This window comes from Choloepus didactylus, chromosome 5 (genome assembly GCF_015220235.1).
Source record: "Choloepus didactylus isolate mChoDid1 chromosome 5, mChoDid1.pri, whole genome shotgun sequence".
Classification (NCBI taxonomy): Eukaryota; Metazoa; Chordata; class Mammalia; order Pilosa; family Megalonychidae; genus Choloepus; species Choloepus didactylus.
In genome coordinates, this window is record NC_051311.1 from 2,656,755 (window position 1) to 2,669,034 (window position 12,280).

Here is a 12,280-nt window from a genome sequence, read left to right on the forward strand (position 1 = left end):
CGCGGTGATAAGTGCAATAGGGGAATCGTGTCGTGTATGCACAGGGGACCCCGCAGGAAAAGTGGGGAGCAGCGTGGCAGGTGGGCAGGCCCAGGCCAGGACCGGGGGTCCCGAGGGGTGTGAGGGGGACGCGGGAGCAGCCCCAGCTCTGGGGAGAAGCTGAGCTGAGAGTCTGGGCGTGGGCAGGCAATGGCCATGACCCGGGTCAGGTGAGGGGAGGTGGGCCGGGGGCTCAGCCCTCGGGGGTCCTGGGTGTGGGCGGAGGGGGAGCCCTGGCGAGGAATAGAGACAGGACCCAGCTCGTGGGGTCGGGCCGGCTCTGGCCTCTCGGCTGCTGGCCCCGGGCTCAGTGGGGAGGGGACGGTAGCTAGCCTCGGGGTCCCCCAGCCCTCTGCGCCCACCAGGGCCTCCTGATAGGCGCCTTCCACGCGGGCCCCTTGAATTCACTTCTTCCAGCAAAACCTTGGGAAAGCCCCCCTCCCCCAAGGCCACTATTTTTCTGCTGCTTTCCTCCCCATTTCCATTCTTATGCCTAGAACAGAAACATTTTTCCTAAGAAATGACATTAGCATAAAAAATTCTTAGCATCCTTCACCATCAGTAAACATCTGTTAAAGGCCTGCAGCTCACCCAGACGTGCACAGACACAAACATATCCAGACACAGGCACACTCACACACGCACACGTACAGACACGAGCACACACGAACACACTTACTCACACTGTCGAAACATAACTGTGAAGGGAATTAGCCTATCCAAGATGCAAACTAATTTTTAATTGGCTGTCTAATTTTATCTTTTTCAAAATGGTTCTCTTTTGAGTGTCATATTTTGCAAATATTGGACAGAGGTGCTTCTAAAAATATAAACATCATGCCCTGTCTCTCGGGAATAATTGGGTGATAACAGTATTTTTAATACATTGCTTTTAAAAATATGTAAATTAGCCACTTCTCTGAGCTTTAGACCTACCATTCGTCTGTTTTAATGATTGTAGCTTCTGTGCTGAAAACTAGCAACGCTACTGCCCTGTACCCTCTCCTGGTGGAAGCCTGGATTCTCGGCAGCTGCGGGCAGGGTTGGCACCCAGGAGGCTCCCGGGGGCCGGCTCGCCAAGGCCAGACTCATTTTCAGGGAAGAGAGAAAGATGTAAGAAGCTGCTTTCTTGACTCCCGTTGTTTTTCTGTTCTACTTATCTGTTTTCCATTTTAGGGGAGTGGTAAGGAAGTGCCGTACAACCTTGAGATGCTCTGAGGTGAGGACAATTCCGGGGTTCCAGCCAACTCTTAGCCCTGCTTTCCACCAAACAGGGGTACGGTGATGAGAGAGAAGGGATCTGTGTTTCATTGTTTCCTCATTGCGCCTTCATTGTGCTTTGGGAGAAGATAACATTTGAAAATCTGTGAGGATGTGTATGTGGGGTATGTGTGCGTGTGCGTGTGCGAGAGAGAGAGTGTGTGTGAGAGAGAGAGGCCTTACTTGTGGGTTGAAAAACCAAGTCTAGCAGAGATGGAGCCCGAACCTGGAACTCATCATGATGACACTGGAGATCACAAGAAGCGGCCACAGCAGAAGCCACACTTGCGATTAGTGGAAACCTCCTAACGATGCATGGACGGGCTGCTGCCAGCCCGGGTTTCACCAGCGGTGCACACGGACTGGAGCTCCCAGTGCTGGCAGTTGGCTCCTAACACCACTGGCTCCTGACCCCATTGGCTGGGGCCTCTCCACCTTGCCCGTGCACCCTCACTCCTGTCTGTTTTCTCATCGGTAGAAACGGAGGTGAGAGTAGGATCTGCCTCCTGGGCTAGTTTGAGGATAGAATTAGGTGATGCTGGTGAGGCATTTGGCACAGAGCATGGTGCACAGTCAGTAGTCATTAAAAATTAGCGACTGTTGGCCTCATATAGCCCAATCTTAATAACAAACGGATTGTCCTAATTGTTGGCATAACAGAACAATGTCAAAAATACACTGTCTTTGGCCTTTAAGAGAGAGAGTGCTGGATCTAGAAGGATGAAAATTGGAGAATTCCATTTGAGTCTCAGAAGACAAGGTTCTTCCCAATAACGTGGAGTTTGCAGGCAACAACTTAAATGTTAGTCCCCATTCGGAGCTTCCCTGTGAGGTGCTGCCGTGGAAATGAAGATGAGTCCCCGAACCCGTCGTCGGGGAGGCATTTGCCTATGGAGAGTGAGAGAGAGAAGGGGTGAAGGGGTGGAGAGAGAGGGGTGGGGGGCGCTTAGATAATCTGAGAAGTTTCCCAAAAAAGTAGAGTTTCCCTTTTTCACCATTGGTGGAAATTACTTGCTTTTTCTTTCAAATTCAATTATGTCTTTAGTAACTTACAAGTTAGAGTTGGTTCTGCCGACCCTTCTGTGTCCGACACTTCTGTCCACTTCTACCACCGACTCTTGGGTCTAAGCCCTCGTCACCGCTCACCTGGGACTGGCACAGCCCCTGCCCGCGCTGCACAAAGCCGCAAGGTGCCCTTCCTGAAACCTCAGGTATGCTGCAGCCCTGCCGTGCCGGGAGCCCCCAGCAGCTCCCCGCACACCTGGAGCACATCCCCACGAGGCACCTTCGTTGGAGCCTGGCAGCCCGAGGTCACCTGGCACTGCCCCTCTCTCCAGCCTCCTGGTGCCAAATCCCGGCTTGTTCTCTGCGTGCCGTGTCTGCCGGCCCCTCCTCCTTTCCGCAGAAGTGCTGGGCATCGCCTGCCCTCAGCCTCAGCACACGCTGTTCCCTCTGTCTGGACACTCTTCCCGACATGTCCCACAGGTCACGTTCCTTTTCATCCTTCCGGTTCCCCGGAGGGTCATTTCCTCTCCCTTACTCTCTTATCACAGCTGTTTCTGTCCTAGAAATTATTTTTCTGACAACCTGTTTTTTTTCAAATTGGTCTCCTTCACTATTATAGCAAGGTCCATAACACAAGGAAACACTCGTCTATTGTACAGTCCTATTCCCAGCACATTGCATGGCTTCAAAATAGTAAGTAAACAATAAATGAATGTGTTTTTTTAATCTCCCCATTAGTACATTCTGTAGTTACAGAAAGCGTCTCAACTTTCCTATGCCTTTGTAAGGATTGAAGCTAGCATTTTAACTTTTCCATGATCATAGAAGTGTCACACAAGGATGACCTTGCATAGAGCTGTGGCCATGACCTTGGTTAATATTTTGACGTTACGACAAATGGCAGACCACCTGCTTTTGAGACCTTTGCTATTGTGTGAATCTGAATAGCAGGTGCTTACATCTGCAAACTGAAATTACAGTATTAATGGAAGGTTGCTCCCTCTCAGCAGCCCACCTCCCCTTTGGTTTATTAGCGTCACGGGGACCTCATTACCAGTGACAGCCATTAACCTCTGGAGGAGCGGGTGAGTGGGTGGGGGGCAGCAACGCAGCTTTCTCCGAGAGCTCCCGACCCCTCTGTGGGACAGAGGTTTGCTCTTCTAGACTTTGAATAGAGACCATGACATGTGAAACGGGACAGTGGCTCCACAGCCCCGGCCAGCAGACCCTTGCCTCAGAAGTCACTCTGGGAATTTGGGATGCCCTGTAGGGAAATGGGGTGTCCATCCCATGGAAGGCTGGGGAGCTGTGGAAGTGAAATTTCCCTGGAGTTGGCAAGGCCCCATATGCGAGGGGTCTCAGGGCGTAGGTTATCTAGAGTCGGGGGGCCGGGGCACCGTGGGAAGAGCCGTAGGCTTCCTGTGGGGTCTGAGCAGTGGGGGGACAGAGTCCGAAACGCCGTCTCCTGACGAAGCCTGCGGCCCTTGTGCTTTTGGCTTTAAAAGAGAAAAGACAAGAACTCAAGGAAGCTGCTCTTGGAAAGAGGTGAGGCCGCAGCCTCAAAAGGGAACAGTCAGAAATACAAGGAAATGTTAAAAGAAAAAAAGAGATGCTCAACTGCACAAAGATTTTACATCAAAATGGGAAAAAGCAGATATTGGAGAGCAGATGAAAGCATCATGAACTGATTAAATGGAATCTTCCAAAGGCAAAGAATGCACATTTAGGGTGAGAGCTCTAAGGAGAGAATGAGACAAGACTGAGACTTCCTTGGTAGGCAGCTTAAGTTGCCTTGAGGAGCTCTGCAGTCAGGATGAGAAATGCCCATGAAGATGTGCTGTAGCTACGAGGACAGACACCCCAGAAGACCAGCTAATCCCATTCTAGACCCCGAGCATCAGGGGCGCATCTTGTCATGAACCTCTTTGGTGCATGGAAATGACTGCCAGCTGCAGCTGGCTGATGGCCACGGTGATCGGAACCCAGGGTGAAGCTTGGTTAGACGGATCGCTTCTAACTGCACAGCCCACACTGGGAAGGCAGGCGAGTAAATGATGCACCTGGTGGGAGAGTGACCTTCACAATATGCAAGGACTCGGCGGCGCCCGATGTGCAGCTCTTTAACAGCAGTCACCGTGGCTGGGAGAACTGAAGGTGACAGCTCTTTGTGTCTGTTTTTCTACAATGGTTGCACATAATAACTTCTATAATGAAAAGTATATACTCCTGTAGGTACAAGGAGTGAAAGTAATCTGGCTTCTATACACTGCACTAAACATCAGTTCTGAGTCATACCTTCTCTTATAAACAAAGGTTAATAAATTGTTGCAAACATTAGAAAGATTATTGCCAAACGTCAATACAGAGATTTTTCTCTGCTTAATTATTTAAACCTAGAAACAGGTCTTAAAGGGACTATACAATGTAAAAGCTATGTCTGGTTATTACCAATGTATTTTTTTTTAATGGTATTTTGTTTAAAAGGGAACAAAATCATGGAAAACCATATGTGCATTGTGCTTTTCCTCTGGTTGTGAGATTGTTAAGGACAGAAACTTTGTATCATCCCAAGGGGCACCCTGAACCTGTGACAAGGTGATTGGACTGGGAGCCCCCACTGGCCGGCCTGGGCATGGCTGCTTCCCGCCCATTTCCACCACCTCCCCCTACCATAAGAGACAGGACTCATGTCTCCCTTGGAAATTTTGCTTTTACAAAAATCACAATGTATTTTCTGTCCCCCACAAACTTTACAGTCGTGTCAATATAACTAAATCATTTATTAATTTATGTTATACTACCATAATTAAAGTGCATCCATCCGCAACTTACATTCGGGAGGCCCTCATCTGCTGTATTTCCTAGCATTTAGGTCCTGAAGACTGATGAGAGCCCCAGACGAGAGAAAGAAAGAAGGGGGTGGGGTGGGGAGGAAGAGAGGGAGATTTTCTTAAGAACATCTTTCTTTCTTTGCATAAGACTTTACAAAATAATTCCCTCCACACTCAAAACAAATAGATGTAGAGACAGAATTTCATGCTTACTTTAAGATATCTGGACTTGCGTGTTTCTTCACCGATAAACTTTTGTATTTTTTTTTTGTGGTAAACCACACATAAAATGTGCCGTTAAAATAATTTTAAAGTGTACAATTCAGGGTCGTTTAGTACATTCATAATCTTGGGCACCCCAACACTGTCTAGCTCCAGAATGTTTTCCTCTCCCCAAACAGAAACCCCCTACCCATTAAATGTCACTCCCCATTCTCACTCCAACAAATACACGTTTCAAATGTGATCCCGTTAGTGCAGAAATGATCGCTGTGGTGGCTTTCCCTCTCCAGCCTCAGTTGCCTCATCTGTAGGAAGAGGTTGGCACAAATTGTTCTGTGAATCCTCGGTCAAGCCGCTGAGTCAGCTGAGCTTTGAACGTCACGGTGGTCCTGACCGTCCACAGTTTCCCACTGAGGAGCAGATCTAAGTCACATTGAGCTCCGCTAAAATCATTGCCTTTGGGGAGTCGGAGGTAACCACGACCTAGGGTCCCCCGACGGCCGCTGGCCAGATCCCCGCGATGCCTTTCACCCGAGAACTGCCTTACGCAGCAGGGTCATGGACAGGACTTCACTCAATGAAAAGGTCGCGTGCTTTTCCTCCAGAGACGACTTGCTCTAAGGCGGGAGGCTGACAGCCGTGCCCCGCGTGCGCCGGTTGCAGAGCCCAGACGCCCCTCGCCCCGCGGACGCCCGGGCGGTGGGAGGCGGCGGGACCCCGGCCCCGCGCGGAGCATCTGCGGGGCCCGGCCCCCTCCCCCGCGCGCACGGGGCTCGCCGAGTGCGCAGGCGCCGCCCCCCCGCCCCGCCCCCCAGATCCCCGAGATAAGCCTTGAACTTTGCACCTGCAAATGTCACTGCCTCCGTTTGGCATTGGGTTTTTTTTTTAAAGGGTCTCTTACACCTCATTTCTTTTAACAGGTCGAGCACAGGGAAGGTAACGCGTAGGGCCCCGCGATGCGTTCAGTTTAGAGCGACTTGATGCCCGTGTCCGGATGCGTTTTATTTTCAAGGCAATATAAGGCGGCCTGGGCTTGCTTTCCCGCCCGGCCTGGGGAGATAAGCCCCTCCAGGGATCCGAGCCCCCCGGGGGCAGGGAGCGCGCGCCCCGGGGCGCGGGGGCCGGCGCGGAGGCCCGCCCGGAGCATGGGCAGGGCGGGGGCCGGGGCTCCCCAGGGCTCCCCAGGGCAGGGCGCGCGCGGGCCGGCGGCGGGTGGGCGTCCCGGGCTGCAGCTGCGGGCGCCGCCGGCGCGGGCCGGCTCATGCAGGCCACCTGGATCCGGCTTCTGAAACGAGCCCGGGGAGGGCGGCTGAAGCACTCGGACATCTGTGTAAGCTCGGGGCGTGCGTGGGGGGCGCACCTGGTGGGGCTTCTGCCTGGGACCCCGGGAGCGCGGGCAGGGGGTGCCCGGTGGAGCTAGGTGGTCCTGCTGCAAAAAAGGGCTGGGGGGTGGGGGGTGGAGGGGGGGGGTCCTCCGGATTCTGGAGCTCCCCTTCCCACGCTGCGGCTGACTGCATAGGCGCTGTCCCAGGCAGGTGTGTCTCCTGCAGACCTTTTAAATTCGGTCTCTATTAAAGATACTGAAAAAGGCTTTGCTCATGGATTGAGTGGAGCCAGCTGCCAGCGTCTCAGGAGAGAGAATCAGGCGCATAGAAAGGTGCAAAGGATGCTTTGGATTTCCGTGGGAGTCATGTGGTGTGACGTTTTGGAGAGCTCAAGTTCATGACTCCTTAGACTTTGTTTTGTTATTAGGTTTTCCTTGTTTCGAGTGGTGCACCCCACTCCAGCGCTAGATTGCTCTGGAGGCCGCCGTGGGCCCTGGGCCCCGCACTGCACCGCGGGGCTGGTTTGATTAAAGAAACTTGCTCTGGCTTCCAGGAGGGCCGGTCATCTGAACGGAAAGCTCGGGAAAGAATGGTATCTTGGTCCACAGACGGACAGGCCTCTCCTGTGGCCCCTTGGGCAAACCAGAGCGTGGTTTTCCAGCTCGTGAGCTGCAAAATGGATCATTTTCTCCTCTTTTCAGGAATTAATAGCGCCCTCCAGGAAGCTAACTGCCGCGCTGAGATTGTTTGAATGCATTGCCATAGATTGGATCCATTCTTAAACTGCCGTTTCCTCCCCAGGGTTCGGCAGACTCCTACACCAGCCGCCCGTCCGACTCGGATGTGTCGCTGGAGGAGGACCGCGAGGCGGTGCGCAGGGAGGCGGAGCGGCAGGCGCGCGCGCAGCTGGAGAAGGCCCAGGTGAGCCACCGCGCGCCGGGCGCCTCTGCGGGGGGCGCCGGAGCCCCAGGGCCCGCGGGCGCAGTTTCTCCTAAGGCTCCTATTTGGTTCCGGAGAGGTTTCGATCGTCTGGTGTAAACAAGGTACAAGAAAAGGAGCTCATTTCCTCCTTTGCTAGAAAAAGGCAGTGGGACAGATGAGTGGTCTTTAGTGCTTTTATGAAAGTGTTTTATAGTCCATGCCGCGTGGTTCCGTGGGGCGGCTTATTTCCACACCCAAACAAGGATCCCTGACTGTATGGAGATGAACGGCCTCTTATAACACTATGTGTCATTTTCACCCTAAACCTTATCTCCATTTAGGAAAGCGTTCTTCGAGATAATGTTTATTTTCTTAGACTTGAACCACCTTTCCTTGAATTTCATTCCATAGGTGTTTTGTAATGTTACTTCCTTGCTTTAAAAAATGGATTGCATTATACTTTTCAAAAATCAATCAACAAAGGATTTTATTGCTTGTGAAACAGTTTTCTTCCCTTGGAACACCTTTCTCCCCATCCCATAATAATAAAGTATGTAGTTATGGATGGAGGCTGCAAATCAGATATGAGATAGATGGCTACAGAAGTGAGTCCAGGTTGTACTTTATTTAACGAATTGTAATGGTTTGGGTTCTTTCCCCAGCATTCATTCCCAAGAGCACCTACTTCTAAGGCACACATTCTTGTCCCAGTTTATGGTGCTTGATCTGTGTGATGCTCCACAACTCCTGAATGCACATATTTCAACAAGGCTTTGGTTTACTTTCGGAAAAAAATTACTGCTTTGGAAAGAGTAGGTCCTGTGTTCGTCTTGCTGAAAGAATAAGGCAGCATGTGGACCCTACTGCTTGGCGGTTCTGGGCTGCCTGGAGCCCGGGGCGTTGCCACGGGAATGAGGCTGGGAGATGCCACTTTCAGCACCCTGCTGGAGGGTTCCGACCTCTAGCCTTACAGAGGTGCGGCCGGCAGACCTTGACTTTTGAAAAGCAGAGACCAAGAAAGCAGCTGTCTCACCTGAGGGGGCTGGGGGGTCATCACTGCCATCCTCCTGCTGCTGCATTAACAGTGGGCATGGGGAGGGGGTGTGATGCAGGTTGCTAGTGCACCTGTAGGGCCAGGGGCCACGAACCGGCTGCTCAACCACAGACATTTCAAACACTGTGCAGGTGAAATCAGATAAGGAACGAAATGGAATAATAAGGTTAAATAAGACATGACTTATAGAGTTAATTGCCCCGGGTTTGCAGTGTTGTTAATATAATGTGCAATGTAAAATCTGTGCAAAAGAGAGTCAAGGAAAAACTAAGTGATATTCTGGAAATAAGATTGCTCTATGCACAGCTAATTTATGTCATTTTAACATACCAAAATTAAACCGTTTCTCACATTTATCTCACATCATCATACAACCCAGCACGTCATAGGTTTGGTTTTCAAAGTTACTTATCTGATTGGGACAGTTTTTTCCCCTTAATTTTTGCCACTTCTACCATTTTTAAGTGTGCAATTTAGTGGCATTCATTATTTTACAGTGCTTAGTGTCACCATCATCCATTACCAAAACTTATCCATCACCCCCAAAGAGAAACTCTGCACCCATTAATTCCCCATTTCCCCTCCACCCCAGCCCCTGGTAACCTGGAATTTACTTTCTGTCTCTGAATTTCCTTATCCTACATATTTCATACAAGTGAAATCATGCAGTATTTGTCCTTTGTGTCTGGCTTATTTCACTTCACATGCTGCCTTCAGGGCCCATCCGTGTTGTTGCATGTGTTCGAATTCCATCCCTTTTTATGGCTGAATAATAGTCCATGGGGTGGATACAACACATTTTGCTTCTCCATGGGTTGATGGACTCTCGCGTTGCTGCCACCCTCTGGCTGGCGTGGGTAGTGCCGCGGTTGACATCATGGACCGCACGGGGCCACTGGCCTCCAGGTCTCGGGGCGCTGGGTCCTGAGTAAAGGACAGGGCTGCATCGGACCTGTAGACATCTTCTCAGTCTGGTGTGGATCAAACTCCTGATCCTAAACCAAACCAAGTTCATGTCACTTGTCTCACAGACTAAACGGTTTGTAGTTGTAAAGGATGTAGAAAATACAAGAAAAAAAAGAGAATTTAAAACAAATACAAAGTAATTGAAGGGCTATATCCTGTGCCTAATGAAATAAGTGTCTTCATATCCATTTTCCTTCCTTAAAATTAGGTCAATATTTAACCCTTTCATGCATTCAAATGAGTTACACCAGAGGAAGTTAGACCATGAATGTGTCCTGAAAGAGTATCAAAGGCACAGGGTGTATGTTTATATTAAAATCCTGCCTTGGGAGGTCTGCTTTATTAATTCTGAAACTCTTGAAGAAATGCAGAAAGGAACTGAAAGTGCATAGTTCTGCCAGTGAAGTGCCAATTTGCCTTTTGGGGACCTGTTTCAAAAAGAAGCCTTAAAGATTAAAAACATATGAATTCACAATTTAATTTCAGATGGAAAGTTAAAAAAAAAAAAAAAAGAAAAGAAAAACAAACAAAAAAAATATGTAGAGCCCCCTTGAGGAGCCTGTGGAGAATGCAGGGGTATTCGCCTACCCCACCTCGATGGTTGCTAACATGACCACAGACATAGGGGACTGGTGGTTTGATGGGTTGAGCCCTCTACCACGGGATTTGCCCTTGGGAAGACGGTTGCTGCAAAGGAGAGGCTAGGCCTCCCTATAATTGTGCCTAAGGGCCCCCTCCCAAATGCCTCTTTGTTGCTCAGATGTGGCCCTCTCTCTCTGGCTAAGCCAACTTGAAAGGTGAAATCACTGCCCTCCCCGCTACGTGGGATCAGACACCCAGGGGAGTGAATCTCCCTGGCAACGTGGAATATGACTCCCGGGGAGGAATGTAGACCCGGCATCGTGGGACAGAGAACATCTTCTTGACCAAAAGGGGGATGTGAAAGGAAATGAAATAAGCTTCAGTGGCAGAGAGATTCCAAAAGGAGCCGAGAGGTCACTCTGGTGGGCACTCTTACGCACACTTTAGACAACCCATTTTAGGTTCTAAAGAATTGGGGTAGCTGGTGGTGGACACCTGAAACTATCAAACTACAACCCAGAACCTATGAATCTCGAAGACAATTGTATAAAAATGTAGCTTATGAGGGGTGACAATGGGATTGGGAAAGCCATAAGGACCACACTCCACTTTGTCTAGTTTATGGATGGATGAGTAGAAAAATAGGGGAAGGAAACAAACAAACAAAGGTACCTAGTGTTCTTTTTTACTTCAATTGCTCTTTTTCACTTTAATTATTATTCTTGTTATTTTTGTGTGTGTGCTAATGAAAGTATCAGGGATTGATTTAGGTGATGAATGTACAACTATGTAATGGTACTGTGAACAATCGAATGTATGATTTGTATGACTGTGTGGTATGTGAATATATCTCAATAAAATGAAGATTAAAAAGAAAATACCGTGCATTCCCATTTTGGAAGAATCCTGTGTTCTGCCGATTTATTCTGTAACTATCCATGTTGCAGTGCATCAGGACTTTTTTTCCTTTTCATTGCTGAATAATACTCCATTGGCTGGCTGCACCACATTTTATTTATCTATTCATCTGTTAATGCACGTTTGGGTTCTTTCCACTTTGTGGCTATTGTGAATAATAGTGCTATAAAGATTTGTGTACCAGCTTTTGTTTGAATGCCAATTTTCATTTCTCTTGGGTATATACCTAGCAGTGGAGTTGCCATGTCATGTGATCATCATTTTTTAATTGAAAGAATGCTTTTCTCCTTCTCCCCCACCCTCACAAACACCCACTTCTGCCCTGGATGCGCAGTCTCCAGGTTGGGAACTGAGGATGCGCCTTCTTTGTAAAATGTGTGTTCTCATAGGATGGGTTAACCTTAAACTTGCAACCTATTCTGTTGTCGTTGAATGTCCGCCCATTAAAGAAACTGAACTGTGCACTATTGGGGCGTAGGGGGGCTGCAAGGCCAGAGTCACAAGGAGGAAACAGGCAGGTCTGGACCTGCAGGAAACTTTTCCCTTCCATCTCGCTGATAAACAAGGAGAATGGAAGTGCCTGAGGGGGAGGGGCTGTGAGCACCCAGGGGTGTCAGGCGGTCCCTGAGTTGGAGGCTGAGGTGGGGGCAGAGAAGGGGACGCCCCCTTGACTCCAGCAGTCAATCTAGATAAAGGCTTGTCAACAAGAACCCCCAAATCTTCTGGAGAAAGGTTGATTCTTGAGCTCTTGGAGCTTGAGAACGTATCTTCTACCCTCAGGTTTAGGTAACAGTTTGGGTAGCAGCAGTCACCGAGGAAAACCATTCTCCTCTGTTTAGTTTTGCCTCCCAGCTCCCAGCATTGCTGGCCAGCGCTGAGGTCTCTGTCCTTGAGTGTGATTTTTGTTTTAACTTTCTGATACTTGGAGAGCTGCCCTCTCTTTGTTAGTTGAAGTTTTGCCCTCGTGTGCCTTGGCGCGGCTTCTCACACATTCTCCGTGGTTCTGGAAACATCTCGGCGGCCTTTGATCATCTCTTTCTGGCTCTCGGGTTTGCCAGATGTCCGAGGACTGGGTTTCTTCTCTGATGTCTGTTTCCTCTGCCAACTCCGTGCCGTCTTGCTCTCCTGTCTGAGCTCTCCTCGACTCGGCTCCTGGC

At 49.6% G+C, this 12,280-nt stretch overlaps 1 protein-coding gene across 3 annotated transcripts in view; it reads left to right on the top strand.

The window, feature by feature from the left end:
* The window catches only part of CACNB2 (calcium voltage-gated channel auxiliary subunit beta 2), a 309,005-nt gene that overhangs the window by 196,092 nt on the left and 100,633 nt on the right, over nt 1-12,280 (top strand). For 2 of the 3 annotated variants that reach the window (XM_037837665.1, XM_037837664.1), the window contains exon 3: nt 7,484-7,603. In XM_037837665.1, the coding sequence (XP_037693593.1) occupies nt 7,484-7,603 (120 nt within the window). Of the gene's footprint in view, nt 1-6,282; nt 6,688-7,483; nt 7,604-12,280 lie in introns of those variants that run through there. The other variant, XM_037837666.1, reaches the window with a different exon arrangement.